This window comes from Callorhinus ursinus, unplaced genomic scaffold (genome assembly GCF_003265705.2).
Source record: "Callorhinus ursinus isolate GAN/ISIS: 27379988/994484 unplaced genomic scaffold, GSC_fseal_2.0 scaffold77, whole genome shotgun sequence".
Lineage (NCBI taxonomy): Eukaryota > Metazoa > Chordata > Mammalia > Carnivora > Otariidae > Callorhinus > Callorhinus ursinus.
The window spans coordinates 1,518,448-1,543,615 of record NW_027397139.1 but is presented as its reverse complement, the minus strand read 5'-3'; the positions used below and the strand labels follow the sequence as shown (position 1 = coordinate 1,543,615).

Here is a 25,168-nt window from a genome sequence, read left to right as displayed (position 1 = left end):
GTGTTTAAACCCACGAAGTTAGTGCTGACTTGTCATGAATCAAGAGCTAATCAGTACACCCCATTTGCGGAGGGAGCCATGGAGGATTGAAGAGGGGCAGCCCGCCCTCTAAGTTCCTCCAGCAAGTCCGGGTGCACGCAGGAAGACAAGAGCCCAGACCAGCCTGTCAGACCCTTACTGGCCAGGAGACCTTGAGGAAACGCTGACTGCTCCCTGCCTCCGTTTTCCCATCCACAATATCGCAAGCTCAGTGCACCCAGCCCGGAGGGTTGAGATGAGGCTGGAGCTAACGACACGGGCTGGGTGCTCAGAGCAGCGCCCGGCTCCCGGCAACACCCAATGCTAGCTTAGCGTTGTTAGGTGCAAAAAGAGATTTGCTCCCTGACAGATTAGTGGGCCCATATGGGGAAACTCGGGGATTCATTTAAGCAAAAACACAGAAAAGGTGTTTGGGGTGAAGCCAGCTGACTTGGTGGTTCTCACCAGGGAGCCATGTCTGAGGACACCCGCGGTGGTCATGACTTGGGGGATGGGGAGTGCCTTTGACATCAAGTGTAGGGGGGCTAGGGATGCTGCCCGAAACCCAGGTGCCGAGGGCAGCCCCCAGAGAGCGACTCGGCCCCGATGTCAGCAGTGCTGAGGGGGAGACCCTAAGAGAACCTAAGTACCAGGTTTCTCAAGTGCGCAGGCCTACACAATCTTTGCTCTAGATCCATGCAGACGCTGGTCTGGGATGATGCTGCTGAAGGCTAGAGAGGCCAAGGCCCACCCAGGGTCACTCACGAGGGGACCAGGGAGCCGGCCGGGGCACCCATGCACCATCCCCAAGCTGGAGCACGGGCGCCGGCCCTCGGGGACGAGCGACAGACAGAAGGAGCAGGGCGGTGCCGTCATGAACACACCGGGGGAGGCAAGCCCCTGCCCGGCACTGTGCTCCTGTTCCTTCAGCCGTGAAGCGGGGACACCTAGCCCGCAGAGCAGAGGTGATTAAGAGGGTTGGCATGTGACGCGAGTGGGGCAGCCCTGGGCCAGAGTGGGCACAAGAGGATTTGGCTTCAGTGTTTTCTAAGGAGATGTGAGCACGGCAGTGGGAATACGGCCAGTCACAGAAGGGGACAGAAATTCGGGAATCTCCCAGCTGGGGTCTGTCCAGGGACAACCTGGAGCTCCCTGTGCCCAGGATGAGTACCCCAGGACTGCTCTAACAAAGGAACTCAGACTCAGAGGCTGAAAACACCACAAACCTATCACCTCCCAGTTCTGGAGGTCAGAAGTCTGCAATGAGTCTTACGGGGCTAAGATCAAGGTGTCGGCAGGGCTGGATCCTTCTGGATGTTCAGGGTTGGGGGATCCTGTTTCCCTGCCTTCTCTGGCTTCTCCAGGCTCGGGGTCCCCTCGTCCATCTTCAAGGTGAAGAGAACAACCACCCATCTTAAATTCTAACCTCTGCCTCTGTCCTCACACCCTCTCCAACTCACCCTCCAGCCTCCCGCTCATAAGGAACCTCGTGATGACGTTAGGGCCCACACGGACCCATCAGGACCACCCCGCCCCCCATCTCCAGATCCCTCACTGAATCCCATATGCACCGTTCCCTTTGCCACGTGAGTGACTATATTCATAGATCCTGGGGATCCTGGACATCTTTGAGGGGAGCCTGCCACACCATTCCCCGGTCGGGGAAAAGCAGCAGGCCTTCTGCTCCTGCCAGATCCCTTGGACACGGCACAGGGGGCAAGACTCATTGGGGGAGACGAAGGACCCTCATGCCCTGCTCTTCTCCTGTCCGAGAACTTCAAGCCCCACTCTAGGTCTGGCCCTGTCCCGTTCACAACCTTGCGAGCAGAGCAGGGAAGGGGCGAAGGCTGCCATACAGAGACCCCGCGTTGCTCAGCTCCTGGGGGAGCACGCACGCACACACACAGCCCACACTTAGCTGCAGGTAAAATTTATTAAGGCAACACTGAAGCCTCGGGCACCTCAGCCCCCCTCTGCTCCAGAATGGGCCTCAGCAGCTCTGCAGCCACCCCACCCCCAGGAGGCCCACTTAGGAGGCCAGAAGTCCCAAGTCTGTTAGCTAAAGGCTAATACCCAGGGGCCTTGATGCAGAAAAGGAGGCAGGGATATAAGAAATCGTCCCTGGTTTTTATGAAAAAAGAAATTGGAAAACATTTTTTTTTTTTTTTTTTTTTGCTGGAAACCTCCCCTCTAATGACTGAGGAGGTGAGGCTCAGGATGTGCTTCCTCTGAGCGCGCAGAGCAGGAGGGACTGGTCAATTTTCAGCTTCCCGAGGTGGCAGCTAAGATAAGCTGGGGGCATGGGGAGGGACGCACGTTCCAAGTGAGGCGAGGGGGCGAGGGGGCCCAGTGCTCGGGCTGGCCCCTCCGGGAGAGACTAAGTCCCTCGCGCCTCCTCCTGCCTGTCCCTATTTCTTCTCTTCCGGGGCTTTCTCAACGATTCCCGGGGCAAAAGGTCCCACCAGCCACATGATGGGCGTGTTCTGGGCCACGTACTCAACCATGTGGTCAAGGGCCTCTCGGGCCTTGGCCACCTGCTCTCGGCTCTGCATCAGAATCGTGCTGGACAGGTCCTGGAAGGAATGGATGCCAGAAAAGGTGGCTTGGAGGTCCTCCACCTGGTGGCGAGCCTGCTGCACCTGGTCCTTCACGTGGCTGGGCAGCCCCTGGATGCTGGAGCCCAGCGAGGTGCAGGTGCTCTGCAGCTGCTGGACGATGTCCCGGAACATGGTGAGCGTCTGGGTCTCCACCTGCTGAGAAGGGGCGGACGATCACGACCGTGCGCTTTGGGGGCGGCCGGATCGCAAGCCGGGGGGCGGGGGCGGAAAACGGGGCCTCTGCCGCCGACCTTCCGGAAAACCTCTCCCTAGGAGAGCCCATCCAGGACGGTGGTTTGGGGCATCAGCACGGTTGAGTTTTGAACCACGTGACCGAGGTACCAAAGTGAAAAAGAGGCAGAGACATTTCTCCAAAGGAGGCAAGCAGCTGGCCAACAGGCACATGCAAAGAGATTCGACTTCACTGGTCGTCACGGAAACGCAGCCCAGACCCATGAGGAGGCGCCCACTGGGGCGAGCGGGATCAAGAAGATGGGAGTGGCAAGTGCTGATACGTTGCTGGTGGTGCAGTCACTTCGGAAGACAGCCTGGTGGTCCCCCCAACTGTCCAACTACAGAGTGGCCATACGACTAGCAACTCCGCTCCTAGGAATCCACTCAAGAGAAATGGAAACGCACGTCCATACAAGGCTGGTTCGCAAGGCATTGCAAACGGGAGGCACAGTGGAGACAACCGGTATGTCCATCACTTTGTAAACGGGGAAATACACATGACCCACCAACATGCGGGTGCGTCCCTCAGCCACGAGCAGGAGCGAGGCGCCCCAGGGACGGACCCCGAGCCCACGACGCTCAGGGAGGGAACCAGACCCAGAAGGCCACATGGGGCGTGAGTCCACGTGGGTGACACGTCCACAACAGGCTCATCCACGGACGGGAAGGGGGCTCGTGGGGGCTGGGGGCTGGGGAGGAAAGGGAGTTACCGCTGATGGGGACAAGATCTCCTTTTGGGTTGGTGGGAATGTTCTAAACGGATCGTGTTGATGGTCTCACAACCCTGTGAATACACTAAAAACCACTGAATTGTACAGATGAGTGACTTGTATAGTACGGGAATTATAGCTCAATAAAGCATTTTTTTTAAGTACAAGATACTGCATTTTACATCTCCAGTTTTAAAGTTTAAAAAAAAAAAAAAAAAGGTCTGAAGAACTTTCCAGGCAGAAGCCGTACGTGGTATGAGAGACCGCGGTGTAATAAATCAGGACCTTAACCTCCCTCCCCAGGGGAAGAGGGCAGGCTGGGCAGCAGGACTTGGCCCTGAACCCATGACAGAGCGTTCTGGACTTGAACGTGGCAGGGAGGTGCCGACCAGAGTCAACATCGGCATCATGTGGTTGCCGCACTCAGCAGTGGGGGGAAGGGAGACGGTTTTAGGTGGTTTGGGTCTGAATGCTAACAGTTTTGGATTTAGAGATATTGGTGCTATCTGTATAAATATCAATTGTGTAGTGCTATGTGTATTTGACATAGCAACTCAATCTTTTTATATAGGAGTATAACACAGATCAGAAAATTCACCCGTTTCAAGTGTGCAATTCCGTAGTTTTTCGTATCTTCACAAGGTTGTGCAACCACTACCTCTTATGTCCAGAACATTCCATCACTCCCCACAAAGAAACCTCACCCCCATTAAACAGTCAACCCTGCATTAAGCAGGTGATCCGTTCATCCACCAAGGGACACCTGGACCGTCTCCACTTTTGGCGACCGTGAGTCCTGCTGCCGGGAACACGGCGTGCAGGTTTGGCTCACTTTGCCCGAAGAGCCCTGCAAGTCTTTATCCCATTGACAGATGGGGAAACCAAGGCCCAAGGAAGTTAAGCTGAGAAGCTATAGTGCTAGGTCCGTCCTGAGGCCGAGGGACGTTCATGATGGGGCATGAAAGTCACGTAAGGTATTGACTCAAGGAACGTCTCCGTGAGCGATGGTGGAAGCAGTGAAAGTCAGAGCATGGCAGGAGAGGTCAATGCATGGCACAAATGGGAGGGACCAGAGGACGTTAGTGAGAAGTTGTCACCAGGAGCCAAGCAGGGGAGGATGGAGAGCTCATGACACCGAGATAGGGGAGCGGGTAAGTGAGACATGGCTTAGAATTTTAGTAGGTTGAGAGGTGTCACTATCAAGTGTCCCACAGTTTAGAAGCAATACCCACACCCAAGAGAGGAAATCCAGGTGGGCTTCCTGGAGGTGCTGTTGTGTCCTAAAGGCAGTGAATGGGAGGAGAGGCTGGGGAAAGTACCCCCGGCAGGTAGGTCCATCCGGCAGAGGCATGGAGAGGGAAGTCAGGGCGCTAAGCATCCCACGGGTGCCCCAACCTGGTACCTCTGGTTTGGCGGGGTTCTCTTCTGTGCCCTGGAGCTGCTTCCGGTTCCAGTTGAGCCACATCTGGTGTAGTTTCTCCTGGCCCTTCACAAGCTTCTGATCGACTCCTAGCTTGACGGTTTCCATCTGGAACAGGAGAGCAAGGAGAGAGAGCGACACAGGAGAGAGGCTGCCTCCAGCACCTGACCAAGGTCGGCAGAGCCCCGCTCACGTCCCAGGAGAGGCCCACAAAGTCCTCCTTCTATCCAAGATGAGATGGTCCGCGACGGCGAGGAAGGCAGGAGGAATGCTGTTCTCACACAGGCTTTCCACCACTATGGTTTCATCACCAACATGCGCATGCACCATCTGCTATGTGCAAAGGAAGTGGCCAAAATTTCCCGCAGCTCTTCCCATTTTGTCTGGTTCTCCTTTTGACTGGGCCCGGGCCACAGGACTGGCTTTGGCCAATGGAACGTAAGCAGGAGGAGCATGAGCAGGGTCGTAAAAAGTGCTCCAGTGGAATGTTATTCAGCCTTAAAAAAGAAGGGACCCTGACACCTGCCAAGACGTGGAGGGACCCCCCGAGGACACTGCTCAGTGAGAGGAGCTGGACCCAGAAGGACACATCCCACAGGACCCCCCTCCTAGAAGGTGCCCAGAGGGAATCCCGTCCACACAGACAGAGAGGAGGGGGTGGGAGCCAGGGCTGGGGCAGGGGGTGGGGAGTCCGTGCTTCATGCGGACAGAGTCTCCATGTGGGGAGATGGAACGTTCTGGAGACGGAGGGTGGGGGGTCGTTGCACGACAGTGTGAATGTGCTTAACTGAGCTGTGCAATGAAAATGGTTACGATGGTGAATTTCATGTTGTATGTAGTTTACCCCAACCAAAAATTTACAAAGAGAGACAGGAGAGAGCACTGTGTGGAGAAAGCTAGGCAAAGAGGAAGATGATAGGAACTCAGCTCCTTAGAGGAGAGGACGTCGGTGGGGGGGGCGGGGGGCAGGACGTGACTGCACGCAGGCAGGCGGACCTTTCTGGGGTGATGGCAGCGTTCCGCTTCTTGACTGGGGTGCTGGTTACACGTCCGTTGGTGTTTGTAAAACTCCTCAAACCATATACTTAAAAACAGGTGATTTTTGTAGTCCCCAAATTACACCTCCGTAAAGCTGACTTTAAACAAAACCACCACCAAAACGCTGCTCACGCTCTGCAAGTCATGCTCCTGCTGCACGTCGGTCCCTCAGACGACGGCCGGGAGAGCCTCCGCCGGCCAGCTCACCTGTCGTGGGCTGAATCATGTCCCCCAGATTCCTCTGCGGGAGCCCTGACCCCCAGGACCTCAGGATCTGCCTGTGGTGGCAGATCCGGTCTTTAAAGATGCAATGAAGTTACGGTGAGCTCACTGCCGCGGCCCTACTCCAATGTGACCCGCGCTGAGGGACGCCCCGTGAGGACGCGGGGAGCAGACAGCCTTCTGCACGTGCAGGAGAGAGGGCCCCCCCCCCAGGAGGACCCAGCCCTGCGGACACCCTGATCGCAGACCTCCCGCCTGCAGACATGGCAGACAGCCTCTGTCGTTGAAGCCCGCTGGTCAGGGGTCCTCGTAAAGGCAGCCCAGCCGTCCAGGACCGGGGCCCCGCCGGCGGGCTCGGGCAGAGGCGCACCCGGGAGAGGGGCCACTGGGCTGGGGGGGCGGGGCCACCGGGCTGGGGGGGCAGGGCCACCGGGCTGGGGGCGGGGCCTCACCAGGCTGAGTGCCTGCGCCAGGTGCACCAGGGCCTCCTGCGCCCGCTGCCGCGTGAGCTGCAGTTTGCCCAGCGAGTGCGCATAGGCCCGCTGGCGCAGCCGCTCCGAGAGGGAGCCCAGGCGCACGAAGTAACTCTGTTCCTGCCGCTGCTGCTGCACCGAAGCGATGTCGAAGCCCTCCAGGGACGTGGCGAGGCGGGCTGCGGGGAGGAAGGCGGGAGAGGCAGCGTGAAGGCCCGGATGCGGCGGTGCGCGCGTGCAGCTCCGGCTCCCGGGGCGCACACTTCGGCGCGTGGCCGGCGCGGGCGGGGGGGTGGGCTTGCCCCCGCTGCCCGGGGGTTTTCCGTGCCGGGAAGCCTCGGAGCGGAAGAGTGCCCTGCCTTGCTTTTCCCCATCTGCGAAATGGGTATGATGGGAACCGAACTTCCCAGGATTAAGAGGCCTTTTACTAGCGTGAGGGTCTGCAAACCAAGGCCCGAGGGCCACATCTGCCTGGCCTCCAGTTTTGTACCACGCCTGAACACAGCCCCGCACGCTGGTTATCTATTCCTACGGCTGCTTTCAAACTACAGTGGTGGTACGCCTGGGCGGCTCAGTCGTTAAGCGTCTGCCTTCCGCTCAGATCATGATCCTAGGATTCTGGGACCGAGCCCCGCATGGGGCTCCCTGCTCCGCGGGAAGCCTGCTTCTCCCTCTCCCACTCCCCCTGCTTGTGTTCCCTCTCTCGCTGTCTCTCTGTCAAATAAATAAATAAAATCTTAAAAAAAAAAAAACTATCAAACTACAGTGGTTTGTGGCCTCTTGGCCCCTGGACACTGAAATATTCACTATCTGCTCCTTTGCAGAAAAAAGCTGGCCATTAGTACCGGGCACATATTGTATGGTCAATCTTTCACAGGTTCTAGGTGCTTCGTGTGCGTTCTCTTTAAACCCAACAACTCTATGAGGGAGGCACCGTCACCCCGTTTTTACAGAAGAGGAAATAGGGACTCGCAGGTGAAATGACTTGCCTGAGGTCACGCAGCTAGGCAGTGGCAAGTCAGGATTTCAAGCCAGGCCATCTGACACCATGTTCTTAACCATGATACTCGACGTGGGGAGAAGTCTGAGCCACTGGAGAACCGTCTTAACAGCACATAAGGAAAAGTCAGGACTGTCTAGTCCAGAAAGAGCCCATGACATTACAATAGGGCAGGATGGAAACTCCCTGTCCTGATGATTTTATCCTAATTTATCTGCTCCTTTTAAACTTTAACGTAGTAGGTATAAGTAAATAACCTGATACGGATTGAACTCCAGACCTCCTAACTCTCACTGGCTTTGTAATGCTCTATAGCAGAGGTCCGCAAACTGCAGCCCCCAGGCCAAATGCCACCTGTCTCTATAAATAGTTTTATTGGCACACAGTCACACCCATTCATTTACCTATTGTCTATGCTTCTGTGTTAACAGCAGACTTAACTAGTTGCAACAGAGACTGTCTGACCCAAAAAGCCAAAAATATTTACCATCTGGTTAAGAAAATGTTTGCCATTCCCTGCTCTACACGAAAGTGATTTTGTCAGTAAGCTTAAGTTCCCCCTTCTGTATGACCACCCCAGTCAGAGCTGCCTAAATTGTGAAATTTGGACTATTTCGTACTCAGAAAGGCACCCAAATGAACATTTAGTCATTTTTTTGTTATCGATTTATAGTAGATGGCACGGTGTCCTGTTTTCAGTAAGTGATAAAGTTACCTTTCTAAAAGAATCTGGAAAAGCTGATTTAAAGAAGTATATCAAAGAAATACTAGAAGGAGCAGGAACATGGGACCAGGGTAACACAGATGTGCCCCTGGTCAGGCAAGAAGAGCCTTATCACTTACTGATAAGTGAACGCTCTACTTCAGCCACATATTTCTGCATCTCCTCTGGCCAGCCACTGTTCAGAAACAAGAGACAGTGGAAAATCAAGGACCAAAATACCACAGGCAGTCACTGACCTGTTGCTCAATCAAGGTGAGCCTTCAATCGGGATTTCAGTTGTTCTTTGAACATTACAAATTCTGAAAGAACATACTTTAACCCAGGGGCTGATGAACTTTTTCTGTATGCAGCCAGTCAGTCAGTGTTTTTGTTTTTGCAGGCAGTTATACCGTGCCTCAATGCAAAAACACTCACAGACAACATGCGTGCAAATGCATGTGGCTGTGTGCCAATAAAACTTTATTTACAAATGCAAGCAGTGGGCCAAATGTGGCATGGAGGTAGTCAGACACAGTCGGCTGGGGAAGAGGGTATCATGGAAGAATCATTTCACGATGACATTTAAAAAAAAATTAACTACAAACACTTGGGACGCTTAGAGGCAGACAAAATAAAAGCCTGCACCTTGAGAAAAACAGATCTTCTCCATTCTCCCACCAAAGGTGGGTTTGCAGCGCCTGACCCAAACTAGCACCGCTCAGAACCTGCCCTGCCGCAGTCCAGAACTTCTTCATGGCCCTCCGGGAACCCGGGGCTCTGCCCTTGGAAGTGAAAGCAGCTTTGTTATTTAGGCCCGGATGTCTGGCAGAGTCCTGGCATATCTGAGCAAGCCAGCAGGGCCCCGTGGAGTGGGCAAGTGCCCTTGGCAAAGGGGAGAGCCCTGAGGAGGGAGCAAAGAGGGCTGTTCTCGTGGGCCGAGCCCCCGAGCACATGTCTAGTTCTGCCCGCTGCTGCAAAAGCTCATACCTTCCCCCACAGACTCTCCGCAGAACCACAAGCACCGGGGTGCACAGTGATTTCATCCTTACTGGGCAGACACAAAGAACAAATACAGAAGCAGAGCTGGTCAGATGGATCCGTTCTCTGCAGTGGCCTCCCAGCCTAGCTCAGGCGAGACCCACAGCTGGTTCTACCTGGCTTCAGCACCTACCAGGGGCGGGCAGCTCCCTTCCTTCCAGAGGTTTGGGGTTGGGTTTTGGACCCTCAAAGGACAAGTGACACGCCACGCTCAAGCCCCACGCTTCAGGGCTTCAGATCACCAGCCCACCTGAGACATGGAGTTTCTCCAGAAAGCAAAGGACAACCACTTTCTACAGAGGATTCCTAGGGAGAATCAGAGAGACTCAGAGCCAACTCGAGGGGGTTCTCCAAGCGGCCAAAAGTAGCGGGACAAGGGAAAGGTCAATAAAATAAGTGTGTAGGATTGGAATACGTCGTGTGAATCTATGCACGAACACCTATAACATAAAAACCCACTACTGACAGTGGAGGAGGCTGGTGAACCAGCCCATGATGCCAAAATACATAAAGGGAGAAAGCTAGCCACCTGCCTTGCTTTTCCTCCACAAGCCGTACCTGGGCTCAGCAAAGTTGCCACAGAGAACTTTCTCCAAGAGTTTTCCAGCTAACAGAGAAAGAAGGGATACTTAGAATACTGATATTTTGCGATCCCAATCCCAGGCAAAGGAGGAGGCAGAGAATGAGGAGGAGGTGCTCAGCCACCAGGGAACCACACGATTCCCTCTGCATGAAGTTCCAGGAGAAGCAGGGTGTCTCGCCCGGGAGGGGATGCGGGGCGGTGTCTGGGGACATCTGTGCTGGTCGCACTGGGGGTGCTCCTGGCATCAAGGGGTGGGGCCAGGGATGCTGCTCTGCCCCCCACAGGGGATGACCCTGCTCAGAATGCCCACGGTGCTGCCATCGGGAACCCCTGATCTCGTCTGTCCTCAGTTTTTTCCAGTTGTCCCAACTGTCTGGCTCCTCGTCCAAACCAACCAACTCTGGCCAAAGTTGGATGGAGCACGGTGTCTAGTTTACACGCAGCTTCACAGGCCCTTGCTGCCGTGGGCACCAGGGTCTGCACTACGGCGTGGCGGAAGTCACAAGAGCTCCAGGTACGAGGACATGACTGTGGACCACAAATATGACGCTGCTTTGTCTCAACAGCCCCATCCCTGGTCTGTCTGTTTGTCTATTCCTGCCTCCACCGGGACCAGCCCCCTTAACACCAGCGGGGACCAGCACAGTCCCCTCCACCCTGGTCCCCAGTCCCGCCCTCACCCCCAGTCCACCCTCCCCTCAGTGGCCACCAGAGGGCGCCCATGAGCACTTGAGTCAGGCCCCGCCTTCCTCTGCCCACAGCCCTCCAGGACTCCCACCTCTCTGGGGTAAGTCCAAGTCCTCTCCTGGGTCCCCTAGGCCCTGCACGACCTGCCCTGTTCCCCGCCCCATCTCCCCTTCGCTCGCTCTGCCTTGCTATTCCTCTAACCCACCAGGCAGGCCCTGCCCCAGGACCTTTGTTATCGACACTTCTCTCTGTCCTGACATCCACGTATCTAGCTCGCTTGCTCGCTCCGTTCATGGTCATGTCACCTCCTCAGAAACATCTTCCCAATCCTTCCACCTCGAAATCTCTCCTTCAACCTGATTTCCTTATACTTTATACTGTGAATTCCACAAGGACAGAATTCTGTCCACTGCTGTGTCCCCAAGACTTGGCCACACAGCAGATGCTCAGGGAACATCCGAATGGACAAATGCGTGCCTGGGGGTGGGGATGGCAGAGAAGAGTCTGAACGTCTGCTGAGCGCCAGGCCCCATTCTGGATGTGGGACACAGCAGTGACCAAGGCAGAAGAGGCCGCTTCGTGGAACTGATGATGAGTGCCAGAGACAAAAAACAGAGCCCAGCCAGGAGGGGGTAGGGGCAGGTTTCAGAACACAGTATGGACAAGGGAGGTGGCAATTTTAGAGGCTTCACTGGGGAGGTGGCATCTGAGCAGAGCTGGAGGTAGAAGAGTGTCTAGGGGACATCCAGAAGGATGTCTAGGGGAAGAATGTTGCCAGTAGAGGGAGCAACTGGTGCAAAGGCCCAGGGGTGGGAGCATGGTCAAGGTCAGCAAGGAGTCAGTGTGGCTGGAGTAGAATGAATGAGGGGAAGTGGATAAGTACATGGGCGGGGGGATTTACGGGGAGGACTTGGGTTTCTACCCTGAGGGAGGTGGGAGCCCCCAAGGCTGTGGGCAGAGGACAGAACCTGACTCAGGTGCTCACGGGAGCCCTCTAGTGGTGGCTTCAAGGAGCCAGATATTGGGGGCCAGGGTGGAGGCCAATGCACTGGTCCAGGTGGGCGTTGACAGGGGCTGATCCGAGGGGAGGTGGCAGGGTTGAGATGGCACTGAGGGGCAGACTCTAGGTGGCTGAGAGGGGTGGGAGGTCTGGTGGGGGCTGGGGGAGGGGGTGTCCCAGGCCCGAGGGCTGCACTCACCCAGCTCAGCATCCGTCATGGGCAGGTGATTGTCTACCCACTCCTCCGACTTGCCCAGCACCGTGTCCACCCCGCTCAGCACCATCTGGCCCACACGGGAGCCCATGACCGACTGGACGCCACTGGTCACCACAGACTTGGTCGCATCCACACCAGTCTGCATGGCACCCCGGGTCACATCAACCGCCTCTGTCACTCGCGTGGCCACTGTGTCCTTGGCGCTGGACACAGCTTCTCGGGCCCCCGACACCTTGGACGAGACGAGCTCCTTGGTGTCGGCCAGAACCTACAACACAAGCCAGCATCAGCATCTCTGTCCTCCCTTTGTAGCTGGGGACCCCCACCCCTGCACCCCAGCCTCCGGGAAGCCCAAAAGGAGGAGTTCCAGCTCCTGGATAACCCCGAAGCGTCAACGCAGAGTCTGGCAGCGAAGACCTCGAGCTCTGGAGTCTGGGGTGAATCCTGGATTGCTAGGTCCCAGCTGTGTGGCCTCAGGCAACTCACTCCTCCTCTCCGTGCTTCCATTTCTTTACCTACAGTTATTATGGGCTGCCGTGTGTTGAACCCTAATCGCCAGGACCTCAGAATGTGATTATTTAGAGATAAGGTCTTTACAGAAGAGATTAGGACACAGAGGAGCCCAGGGGAGGACAGAGTCTGCAAGTGAAGCAGGGGCCTCCAGAGGAAGCAGCCCTACCAGTGCTCTGGGACTTCTGGCTTCCGGGACTGGGGGCCAGGAAGTTCCTGGGTAAGTCCCCAGCGGACAGATGTGATGAGTTAGACCACTGCTTGGCTCAAGGGCTCTATCCGTGTGGCAGAAGAAACTAAGATACCCCTGGGCAGTGACCGCCCCATCACGCTCTGAGAATCGTAATCCTGGCCGGAGAGGCCATCCGTGTGCGAAGTCCCTTAGGACAGTGGTTCTCATCTAGTGTGATTCTGTCCCCAGGGGATGCTGGGCACTATCTGGGGACACGTGTGGTTGTCACACCGGGGGAGGGCCTGACGTCAAGGGGGCGGGGCAGGGGACTCTGCTCCGCCCCCCCAGAGAACGCCCCGCCCCAACATCAGTGGCGCTGAGAGGAGAGACCGGGACCACAACTAAAGCGTCACGGAAGATGTACGCAGGTGTCTAAACATTCTGTCTCCACGAACTCCCAATGGAACACAGTAACTACCTTCAACTCCCCACGGCAAATGGGGGTATGTGCCCAAAACGTCACCGCGCTTGTGGACTTATTCCTAAAGCTTGTATTAAAACAGTAAAAACCAACACTCGGGACCAGCCAGGCGCTGTTCTGAGCCTTCAGGTAATGGACCCGCTTCCGCCCTTTAAACACGTAAGGGGAAGGAGCGTACCCATTCCACGCAAGAGAAAGTGAGGCCGGGAGGCTAAGCAGCCTGTCCGAGGGCTGTCCAGGTGTCAAGGGCAGAACCTGGATTTTAACCTGGTACTTTGACTCCACCACCTCTAAGCTGGGTTAGCAGATAGTTACAGGGTTGCTAACTTTCTCTGGAAAAGGGCCACGTAGTAAATATTTTAGCCTGGCAGGCCGACCTTCTCCATGTCAACCCCTTAAAACTCTGCCCCTTGTAGAGAAAGAGCGGCCCTCGAGGCCGGAAACGCGTGGGTGTGTCCACATGCAAGGAAAATTGTATTTAGCACAGAAGGTGCAAGGCCGGACCTGCGGACCCCTGGAATGGCTCTGGAATCCCGGAAAAGCAGCGGCCACGGCACACACTGGGTGTTCTGCATCCGCACCTGAGGTTCTTGAGTCTAAGCCTCTGAGCAGCCCTCTATGTGTAGAGCTCTCCGGAAAGTTCAAAACCACACCACCCCCATCCCCACCCTTCTCAGGTGGCACCCTTCTGAACACCTAGACCTCTCGTGTCCATGGGAATTCATCTCTTCGGGGTGGGAAAAGGTGCCCACTGGGCTGGCTCAGCTGACCACACCACGTCTCACAGAACCGGGGACCGCTACCTCCTCCTGGGGCGAGCCGGGGGCGGGGGTGAGGTCACAGGAGTCCAGAGAGCACTGCAGCTGCACCTCTGAGCTGGGAGCAGCTCTGTCCGATGACCTTGTAGAGCGTCACCCCGAGCTCATCCCTTCTATAAACAGAAGGAATGTTGGTCTCGTGTGGCGGCAGCAGGACAGAAAGAGAATGCAAGCGCCCGGCCCTAAGGAGGTGGCTCCGCGGGGAAGCTTCTCCAGCCTTCTGTGAATTGGGCAATTTCCACCTTCAACGCCCAGCCTGTTAATGGCCTTTGCTGGGGAGACACTCCTCCCGGGCTGCACTGAGTCCTGCATGAGTGGTGGGGGCCTGCCTCCGAGGGGAGGTGGTGTATAGCAGTCTCCGGCCAACAGGGGGAGCCCGATAGCGGGGGGGGGGGTGCCTCAGGGCAGAGCCTAGAACTGGAGCAGCGGCGGGCTTGCCCCCCTGCCCCTTCGGGGCCCACCAAGTTCTGGTGAGAGAAACCCGGATACGAAGATCGTGGCCACGTGTCCCGCGTGGCCAAAGTGGAGATTAAGCATCTATTCTGCGCCAGGCTAGCTGATGGGCGCCAGACAGTGCAACCAAGCAGTCTGTGCCCTCACCCCACTTGGGAAGACAAACACGCAGTTAAAAAGCCCTTCAGATGGCGTGGAACCTTACAAGCCCATACAACTGGGACACTCGCATTCAGAGCAGCATGATTCACAAGCCCCAGAAGGTGGAAGCAATCCAGTTACAGATGCAAGGATAAATAAACACGGTCCATGCACACACTGGAATACTGGTCAGCCACAGAAAGGAAGGGACCCTGACACCTGCCACGACGTGGAGGGACCCCGAGGACACCGTGCTCAGCGAGAGGAGCCAGACCCAGAAGGACACATCCTGCAGGAGGACCCCACTCCCAGCAGGTCCCCAGAGGAGTCCCGTCCACACAGACAGAGAGGAGAGGGTGGGAGCCAGGGCTGGGGCAGAGGGTGGGAAGTCCATGCTTCATGGGGACAGAGTCTCCATGCGGGGAGATGGAACGTTCTGGAGACAGAGGGTGGGGGTGGTCGCAGGACCGTGTGAATGTGCTTCACGCTGCTGAGCTGTGCACTTGGAGATGTCGTTAAAGATGATAAATTTTATGTTGTAAAAGAACTAATGTAACTGGTACACAAATGTCCAGCAATATTTTAACAGCCAAGTGGGAACCAAGCAAAATGTCCATCAACAGATGAACGGATACACACAGTGTGTCCCCCACACATGGGCGTGTCACTCGGCTGTGGACGGGGGCCAGGCGCCCACACGCGCTGCCCTGGGGACAGACGCCAAGCCCATGACACTCGGGGAGGGAACCAGACACAGAAGGCCACACGGGGTGTGAGTCCACATGTGTGACACGTCCAGAACGGCTCATCCACGGATGGGAAATGGATGAGTGGTAGCCAGGAGTGTTTGGCAGGAAGGAGATTAACAGCTAAGGGATGTGGGGTTTCTTTCGGGGTGATGAAATGTTCTAAAACGGGTGGTGATGGTTATACAACGTGACTACACTAGAACCATTGAGTTGTAGACTTTAAATGAGCTCATTGTGCGGTATGTGACTCACAGCTCAGGGAAGCGGTCGTGGTGTGCTAGAGAAATGCTGGCCACGGGCCACGTGCAGCTCTTAAAATTGGTAAATTGAGTTCCTCAGTGACACCAGCCACATTCTAAGGGCTCCGTAGCCACATACAGCTGGTAGCTTCCATACTGGACGGTGCAGAGAAAGAACATGGACATCGGAGACAGTTCTGGACACAGCTGAGCTAGAAGGACCTTCTTTCTTTTTTAATAATTTTTTATTGTTATGTTAATCACCATACATTACGTCATTAGTTTTTGATGTAGAAGGACCTTCTTCAAGAGGGAAGGGAAGGCCTCTGAAGAGGCAGGATTTGAACAGAGACCTGAATGTCTGCTTCATGAAGAAGGAAGTGCACATGCAAAGGGCCTGGAGTAGGACTGGGATGGACGTGTTCACTGAATTTGCTTCCCCAGGCCTCCCCTGAATGAAAGTCCCACAACGGCAGGCACTCTGTTTCTACCCCTGTGTCCCGTCCACACAGGTACTGATGTTCCTCAACACGGACTACAGAGGCTGGCCGAGCTGGAGCAGGCCAGAGGAGGTGGGCAATGAGGGCTGGGGCGCTGTGGGTCCAGATCGGGGCACGTGGGCTGTAAGGACAGCCTTGGCTTCTGCCCCAGGCAAGGTGAGAGACACCAGGGGATTTTGGACAGACCTGGCTGCTGTTTCGATCACTCCGCCAGCTGCCCAATGGGGAGTAGATTCAAGGTGGGGGTGGGGACAGACCGAAGAGGGGTCAGGGAGGAAGCTGTCATAGGAGTCTATTCTAGTGGAGGCGGGGGTGGGGCCACAGACTCCATCCCCCCAGAGGCCCCCACCCCTGCTGAGCCCCGTCCCCCAGGGGCTCCTGACGTCGGAGCTCAGTTACCTGCTCCGTGTGCTGCTGCAGGATGGGCAGGTTCTCCTCCAGCTTGTCCAGCCCCCTGTGGGCATATTCGCTGGCCGATGCGACTACATGGGCAAGACAGGAATAGTCAGTCCCAGCATGTGCGCACCCCTCGGGGCCTGGAAGGCCGGCCGGTGCTGGTTTGCGGGAACAGGGCCAGGGGTGGGGCAGACCCCCCCCCAGAACAGCCAAGAGGTAGGTCCCGGGCTCTCCGGGGCTTCACTCACTCTGTGGTTCCAGCTTGGAGAGGATGGGCTGGGCCCCGCTGACGGCAGCCGCGGTGAGGGTCTTCACGCCCTTCTCGGCCGCGTCGCAGACGGTCTTGACGTGCGGGTGGCTCCCCTTGGTGGAGGTGTAGGCTGCCGACACCATGTTGCAGGTGGAGCTGATGAGGGGCATGCTGGCCACGCGGTCCACCACGCTCGGCTACGGGGACAAGCAGCTCAGTGGGCTGGGTCGGGCCCTCGGGTGCCCTGCAATTTCGATTTCACTCCTGGCCAAGCAAGGGCTCAGCCCATGCTTGCCTTGCACCCAAGTGGTTGCACAAGCCCCATGGGCACTATCTTAACCCTGTCACTCACCTGTTCGGACGTACACCTGACACCCACTGCGTGCCGGGCAGACGAGAGCCCCACTCTCACAGAGCTTGGGGTCTACCACTGGGGTCCGCAAGCTACAGCCCACGGGGCCCACACCTGATTTTCTTATTCTGGTCTGGTTTTTCCTAACAGCTGAACCGAGAGGTTCACAGATCATTAATGCCACCATTTTACAACGCACGACTCCAAGGTTTTTAGTCTTTTCGTCAGGTTGTGCAATGGTCATGGCTAATTCTAGAACTTAGCCATCACTCCAAAAAAAATAAAAAAGGTCACTCCTCATTCTCCCCTCCCCCAGCCCCCACGAGCCCCCTTCCTGTCCGTGGATGAGTCTGTTCTGGATGTGTCACACATGTGGACTCCACCCCGTGTGGCTTTCTGTGTCTGGTTCCCTCCGAGTGTCGTGGGCTCAGGGTCCATCCCTGGGGCAGCGCGTGTCAGTGTTTAATTTTTTTAATTGTGGTAAAATAGACATAAAACTGGGTGCCTGGGTGGCTCAGTTGTTAGGTGTCTGCCTTTGCCTCGGGTCATGATCCCAGCGTCCTGGGATCAAGTCCCACATCGGGCTCCCTGCTCAGTGGGGAGTCTGCTTCTCCCTCTGACCCTACCCCTGCTCGTGCTTGTTCTCTCTCAAAAATAAAATCTTTATAAAACAAGACACATAAAAATTACCATCTTAACCATTTCAAGTGCACAGCTCAGAGCCATGAAGCACACTCACACTGTCCTGCAATCACACCCACCCTCCGTCTCCAGAACTTTCTCATCTCCCCAAACTGAGACTCTGTCCCCGTGAAGCACAGACTCCCCACCCCCCGCCCCAGCCCCGGCTCCCACCCTCTCCTCTCTGTCTCTGTGGACGGGACTCCTCTGGGGACCTCCTGGGAGTGGATTCATACAGTATTTGTCCTTTTGAGTCTGGCTCATTTCACTAAGGATCACATCCTCAAGGACCAACCACGATGTGGCAGGGGTCATTGCTTTACTCCTTTATGTGGCTAATATTCCACTGCTGGCTGGTTTTGTAAATAAAGTTTTATTGTTACACAGCCACCCCCATTCATTTACCCTGTCAGAGCGGAATAGAGTCATCGAGACAACCCTTCTGAGGCTCAGTTTCCCCACCCATCACATGGGGAGTCATTCCTGTCCAGCAGGAGTCACAGAGATCACTCCTATGAAGGGGCCAGCAAGACTCAACTCACAGGGGCTGTGTGGAGAACTTGTGTGTGAACTCACTTAATCGTCAGTCCTGGAGGTGGGGAGCACTCATCCATTTTATGGAAGAGTTAACTGAAGCATGGAAAGAGTAAGTCTCAAGTCACGAACCCAGCCAGTGGCAAAGCTGGGCTTCAGACTCCGGCCATCTGCCTCCAGGGTTTACCCCAAGGCCTCTTCGGGAGTTAATCCCAAGTCTCCCCTGCAATCCAGCAACTCCACTTTTAGGAATTTAACCCAGGACAGGAAACACACGTCCACGCAAGAAGTAAAGTGAATGTTCATGGCAGCCTCATTCTGAATGGCCAAGAAGTGGAAACAGCCCAGATGTCCATCGCTTGGTGAGAGGATTAAAGAAAATGTGGTACAAAGTATGTTTTTAAAAATTCATAGCCTCAGGGCACCAGGCTGGGCTCACTCAGTAGAGCACGTGACTCTTGATCTCAGGGTCCTGAGTTTGAGCCCCACGTTGGGCACAGAGTTTAGTTAGAAAAAAAATTATAGCCTCTAAATGGTCAATAGGTAAATGGAAGATGCTCAGCATCACAGATCAGTAGGGAAATATGCCAACACAACGAGATACCCCCTAACACAGGTGAGGATGGCTACTATCAAAATGAAACAAATTAACAAATGATGTTGAGAATGGGGAGAAGTCGGAACTCTCGGGCCTTGTGGGAGGGAACCTGAAAGGGCACAGCCATTGTGGGAAACAGCGTGGTGAATTACAAAGAAATACAAATAGAAATTACCCTATGAGTCCCCAATTTCACGTCTGCATATACAGACAAAAGGATTGAAAGCAGGGCGCCTGGGTGGCTCAGCTCATTAAGCGTCTGCCTTCGGCTCAGGTCATGATCTCAGGGTCCTGGGATCGAGTCCCGCATCGGGCTCCCTGCTCAGCGGGGAGCCTGCTTCTCCCTCTCCCTCTGCCGCTCCCCCCTGCTTGTGCTCTCTTGCTCGCTCTGTCAAATAAATAAAATCTTAAAAAAAAAAAAAAAGAGATGAAAACAGAATCTCAAGGAGATCCTTGGACACTCATGTTCAAAGCAGCATTATTCACAATGGCCAAACGGTGGGAACAGCCCGAATATCAGTCGATGGATAAACAGATGAACACAGCGGGGTCCATCCAGATAATGGAATCCTAGCCGGCCTTACAAAGGACATCCTGACACTTGCCCTGATGTGGGTGGACTTTGAGGACAGTGTGCTCAGTAACAGAAGCCAGGCCCAAAGAGACAAATCCTGTAGGATCTCACTTATGAGGGACCTAACGTGAAAGGTTCTACTTTCGTAAAAATGATTTTATGTTTCTACTTACATGAAACGTCCAGGAGAGGTAAATTCATATAGAAAGCACATTAGTGGGTGCCAGGGACTGGGGGGAGGAGGGAATGAGACTAAATGGTAATGGAGATGGGGTTCCCATCTGGGGTGATGAGAAGCTTCTGGAATTCGATGGTGGTGGTGTTCATACATCATGAATGTACTGAATGCCACTGAACGCTGAAAATAGTATCTTTTTTAAAGATTTTACTTATTTGACAGAGAGAGACACACAGCGAGAGAGGAAACACAAGCAGGGGGATTGGGAGAGGGAGAAGCAGGCCTCCCACTGAGCAGGGAGCCCGATGCGGGGCTCGCTCCCCGGACCCTGGGATCATGACCTGAGCCGAAGGCAGACGCTTAACAACTGAGCCACCCAGGTGCCCCGAAAATAGTACTTTTTTTGTTATGTGTTATTTTACCATAATTTTAAGAAAGGAATGAAGCACTGACACCCACTACAAAGCAGATAAACCCCCAAATCATGATGCTCAACGAGAGAAGCCAGACACAAATGGGTCTCGGGTGGTTAGGACTCCATTTGAAATGTCCAGAACAGGCAAATCCACAGAGACAGACAGCCGATGAGCAGTTGCTGGGGGCGGAGGAGGGGGGACGAGGAACGAGGAAGGAGTACTAATGGGGCGGGGTCTCTCTGGGGGGGATGAAACATGTCCTAACCCGGTATGGTGCTGATGGCTGCAGAACTTGGGTCGTTGACTAAAAACCACCGGGCAGCATCCTTCCCAAGGGTGCATCTTATCATATGTAAATGATATGTTAATAGAGTTGTTTATGAACTACACATAGTTGTTACTGAAGCGAAGTTGGGAAGGGAGAGACGAAATGGGGGCTGACTTCCCAGGATGACCCTCCAAGCACCTGCAGACAGGACAGCGGTGGGGGAGGGGGAGGCAGGCAGTTTCAGAGAGGACCCCGGATCTCCCCAGAGCCTCCAGGGATTCCCAGTTCTGCCCCCACCCCCACCTGTCCGGGGTCTGCGTGAGGGCTCTACATCAGCTGCAGAAAGAGATCGGTTGCCCCTCCCCAAAGTGTGGGAAGCCTCACCCCACGGGTCCCAGCCCTCTCTTACCTGCTGGACCGGTTCTTCTGTCGCCTGGGTGCTGGAGGTGGCTTCTGTCCCGTTGGTAGACATGTTTCTTCGAAGCAGGCACTGTGGTGGACAGACAGGCTAGTCAGGGTACAGCGTGCCCTGTGCCTCCTTCCGGGAGGAAGTGCACGTTCACAGCTGCCCTCTGACCCCTCACCCTGCTTCTTGGAGCCCCGCCTCTCAATGATTCACAAGCACCTGTGGGCCCCGTGCAGCAGCCCGAGCTGATTCGGCAGGGCCAGGTGGGGCGGGGAGTCTGCATCTCTAACCAGCTCTCAGGTGATCAGGGCCACACCTCTAGGGCCAACTCCAAGGGCTCCACTTGGCCAATGCTTCGGGGAGACACCTGCAGCACGACACCTCTGCGGACATTTGCCAGTGGCTACCTACTTTCAAGAGTCATCATCCCTGTGACCCGGAAATCTTGAGGGGATGGTCCCACACCTGTACTGCCACGTGGGCAGAGGTGTGTGCCCCTGCGTTGGCCACAAGAGTGTGGAAACACCTGGTTCCCCAGCAGGAGGGACCCAGAGAAACAAGGACCCAGCCCAGGGCAAGTGGCCACAGAGTAGAGACCTACGCGTCACTGGCTGGACCAGGCTACTCCGAGACGAATAGTGTGCACGGGGTGAACATTTGTGCTCCGTTTGCACAGGATCTTTGAGACACAGGAAACTGTTAACAGTGGCCACCTTTCAGGGAAGGTCAGGTAGACGGGGCAGGTCTCTGACTTTTGAGCCAGGCAGATAATATTATCAGTTCAAAAAGAAAAAAAGGTTAAGCATTAAAAACAAAACACCCCAAAAACCACGCACGCCAGGGAGACCATGCCTGGCCTTACCGCAGACCAATCGAGTCAGACTCAGGAGGGAGGGCAGGCAAGGGAGGCTCCCAGGTGAGGCTCAGGCACACGTTCATAAGGTACAATAGGAGCCACCAGAGGTGCGCTCCGTTTTCCTGGCCAGGTGGGAGGAGGTGGGTAAACTGTCAACAGACTAGACTCCGCCCATGCTGTACAGCGTTGGGCAAAGAGCCACCTCTTCCCTGGCCTCAGTCCCCTCACCTGTACAAAGGAGTTAAAGGTAGAACCTGCCCTCAGGGCTGGTTCCCCTGGTAATTCTAGGGTGAACCTGTTGTGAACCCCTGACCTTGATTCTGAACATTTCCTTCTAGAGGAAGGGGGCCCCGTCCCCCAAGCAGAGCCCAGCAAACTGCAGCTTTGAGAGCACCAGTGCTAGAGTCCAAAGCGGCTCTAATCCCAGCTTGGCAACTCACTAGCAGTGGGAGCTTAAACAGCACCCTCTCAGAGCCTTGCTTGCCCCACCTGTAAAATGGGGATAACCATTCCTAGCTCAGAGTCCCTACAGATTGGCAGAGCGACATGGCGCGCTGAGCTCAGTGCCTTGCACATAGTGGGTGCTCAATAAACAGAACCATTTCACACACGGGTGAAGCCAGCCAGGAATGTGCTTCTGCTTGGTACTAAGGTCCCCAAACCGGGAAATGGAGGGAGGAGGCACACCCCAGCCCGGGGGGTGATCATCAGGAGTCCAGTTATTCCCCTCACCCTCCCTGGAGCCTGAGCTCACCTGGGCATCTTGGAGGCCCATTCTCCCATCCCCTTTGCCCATCAATCCCTCCTAAAGCAGGTTTAACCAAGGGCTGCCACTGCAGTTGTCAGCACCCCCTTGAAGTCCTTGGGGTCTGCAAGCTGTAGCGGCCAGAACGAGAGCTAGCTGGAACCGGTTGTAGACGTCCAGCTGCAGCCAGGGCATGCTAAGATACAACTTCCAAAGCTCCCAGAGACCAAGGTCCCAGGCCTGGCAGTTCCGGCGCGATCCTGACAAAGGTCCCCCAGGACTCAGATAAGGGACAGGCCTTCCCAGCCGCCTTGAGCAATCCGCTGGCCACACCCACCTAAAGGAAGAGGGCGGGGTCTGCCCGCGAATTCTCCACACTCAGCGGGGAGACCAGAAACACGGGCGGGGGAGGGGGAGGAGCTAAGCCCCCGGGCGGCAAACCCATTTGCCGAGGGCGGGGGGGGGGGGGTCCTCGCTAGGCATAAAGCCCCCTGATTGGGCTCTCTGAGGACCCAGAGAGGGTCGATTTCCTGTGCAGGATAGGCTGCGGCTCGCCTCCAAACTGCGTTTGCAAAGCAAGCACACTTTTAGGAGGGGGAATTTACCACCTTCTTGATATTGCCACCTATAGGGGGGCTCTTTCACGCGCCTCCCCCCAACGAATGTATCAGGAATTGAAAGGAGAGAGTTTGAAAGTTTGACTCTGCTCCAGAAATCGGGTTTTGTTTTGTCTTTTTTGAGCGGGCAGAGGGCGAAGACAGGAAAGTTCAGCCCAAGCTGGAGACCCTTCCCCAGGCCGCAGAGAGCACAAGAGCCCCCAGGAAGGTTCTCTCCGCTTCCTCCTGCCTTGGGACACCCCGGGACTCGGCGGACCCCGCCCCCCACCTCAATCGGGCCCTCTCCTCTCACCGCGGTCAACGAGACGTGCGGGTCTCGACAGCCAGCTCCGAAACCGTCTCGGGCCGGCCCTGGGGAGGCTTTTATTGTCAGGGGGCGGGCGCTCGGGAATGACGGACCGGAGGACCAATCGTATCGGGAGGCTGGCCGCCGCCGGGCCACGCCCCCGCTCGGTCAGGGACGTTGGAGCCACAAGTGAAGTCCGGGAAGGGCCAGACTTTTGCGGGCGGCGCGTGAGGGCCGCGCGGTCCCCGACGTCGGGGGACCCCGTAAGATGCCTGAGCCAGCCAAGGGCACCCCCTCCCGACCTAGGGATCCTATGAACTCGGCCCAGGGAGGTGCTATCCGAGTTCTGAGGTCCACCGGTCCCCCTTTTCTCCAGGGACGGTGAGAACTCAAGAGATCGTTGCCTGTAAGATCGTGGCATGTGAAAAACATATTGTTTTCTGGGGCCCCCAGCACGTCAGGAGCCGCGCCCCAACCCTGGGCGGGAAGGTTATGCAGCCAAGCTCGACCCAGCAATATGAGCAGCCTTCACCACAGCGGTGAACAGATAATGGAGTGCTTTCCTCCCACCCTGACCTGCATGGCACCATTTAATCCTCCCAAAACTGTTGTTTTATCATTCCCATTTTACAGATGAGAAAACTGAGGCCCAGAGACGGTCGGCCTAGGGCAGTGCGGGGATCAACTCCCGGATCTAGGACTCCTGGATCAACCCCTTCCTGAAGCAGCACACCACTTGGATTACCCCTCCCCCCCATCCTTTGTCCTCTTGGTCTATAAAACAAAGTCCCAAACTCAGATGGCCCCAGGGGCCAAAAGGAAGTAAATGCCTCCTCCAAAGTGTTGGTGGCATGGCAGAGTGTTGCTCTGTGGAAGACCCACCCAGAGATTCCCATATCCATGGGGATTCTAGACTAAAGAAAGTGTCCTGCCTTTTAGAAAACCGTTGGGCCGAATAAAACCCAACCGGGGCCATATTCGGCTCAGGAGCCACCAGTGTGCCACTTCTGCTAAATTATGTGGGGTGGGGCGGGGCGGGGCCTCTGGAACCTCTGGAAAGAACATGGAAGAAAAGCTGGTGTCTGTGACTAAGTGCATTTTTTGGACAGTGGCTACAGTAGCACCATGCAGTAGAGCTTCCTGAGATGCTGGGGATGCTCTAGAATTCTGCGCCATTTAGTACGGTGGCCACTGGCACCACAGGGCTTTTGCACATCAAGAAACTGAATATTTACATCTAAGCAACCACATGCAGCTACTCAGATTCTCAAGTGAGTCTGAGGCGCCAAAAGGATTAAAGCAATTAGCTGTAACAGTTAAAAAATTACACATTTGCGGGGCGCCTGGGTGGCTCAGTCAGTTAAGCGTCTGCCTTCAGCTCAGGTCATGATCCCAGAGTCCTGGGATCGAGCCCCGCATCGGGCTCCCCGCTCCGCGGGAAGCCTGCTTCTCCCTCTCCCGCTCCCCCTGCTTGTGTTCCCTCTCTCGCTGTGTCTCTCTCTGTCAAATAAATAAATCTTTAAAAGATTTCACACTTGCTGTTGGCCTTTTTTCCTACTCACGCATTCATTTTCCTACTCACTCATTCAGCAATTTTTACTGAGCTGCTGTGCTGGGAACACAGCAGTGAGTAGAACAGATCCCAGCCTTGTGGTGCTCACCGGCAGTGGCAGAGACAGACAATAAACAAGAGAAATGAGTGAAACGCATAATGCGTCAGGTTCCTGAGAAAAGCGAAGGACTAGGATGGAGAATGTGGGGTGTGATTTTTTTTGTGGGACACCCACAAAAAATGGGGTGGTCAAGGGAGGCCTCCCCGATTGGCATCTAAAAGCAAAAGTGAGGGAGGAGAGGAGAGAGCCACTTAGAGATCTGGGGAAACAGCACATTCAAAGGCCCGGAGGCAGACCATGCCTAGTAAGTTGGAGATGCAGCCAGGAAGTTGATGTGGCTGGAGTGGAGTGAGTTCTTGGATGTATAGAGCTCAGAGAGGTTAAGTGAGTTGTCC

General features: G+C 55.4%; 1 protein-coding gene across 2 annotated transcripts; it reads right to left on the bottom strand.

The window, feature by feature from the left end:
* Positions 1 to 1,932: 1,932 nt before the first annotated feature.
* On the bottom strand, positions 1,933 to 23,239 carry PLIN3 (perilipin 3). Of its 2 annotated transcripts, none has more exons than XM_025861395.1 (8): positions 23,167 to 23,239; positions 20,660 to 20,740; positions 16,648 to 16,846; positions 16,403 to 16,485; positions 11,923 to 12,208; positions 6,692 to 6,891; positions 4,962 to 5,087; positions 1,933 to 2,771 (listed from the first exon to the last, which is right to left on the bottom strand). In XM_025861395.1, exons 2-8 carry the CDS (start codon positions 20,720 to 20,722, stop codon positions 2,427 to 2,429), a joined length of 1,302 nt encoding a protein of 433 aa, XP_025717180.1. In that variant the 5' UTR covers positions 20,723 to 20,740; positions 23,167 to 23,239; the 3' UTR covers positions 1,933 to 2,426. The 2 variants fall into 2 exon arrangements, with proteins under 2 accessions (XP_025717180.1, XP_025717181.1); XM_025861396.1 differs by having other exon boundaries at positions 1,933 to 2,768.
* Between the last annotated feature and the right edge of the window lie 1,929 nt (positions 23,240 to 25,168).

Bases quoted from the DNA above. Each gene is read 5' to 3' on its own strand.
- PLIN3 (XM_025861395.1), bottom strand. From the start codon at position 20,722: ATGTCTACCAACGGGACAGAAGCCACCTCCAGCACCCAGGCGACAGAA. The intron at 12,209-16,402 runs GTAACTGAGCTC...CTTGTGTTGTAG, and splicing joins TGCAGCAGCACACGGAGCAG to GTTCTGGCCGACACCAAGGA. The intron at 2,772-4,961 runs GTACCAGGTTGG...GCCCCTTCTCAG, and splicing joins AGAACCCCGCCAAACCAGAG to CAGGTGGAGACCCAGACGCT.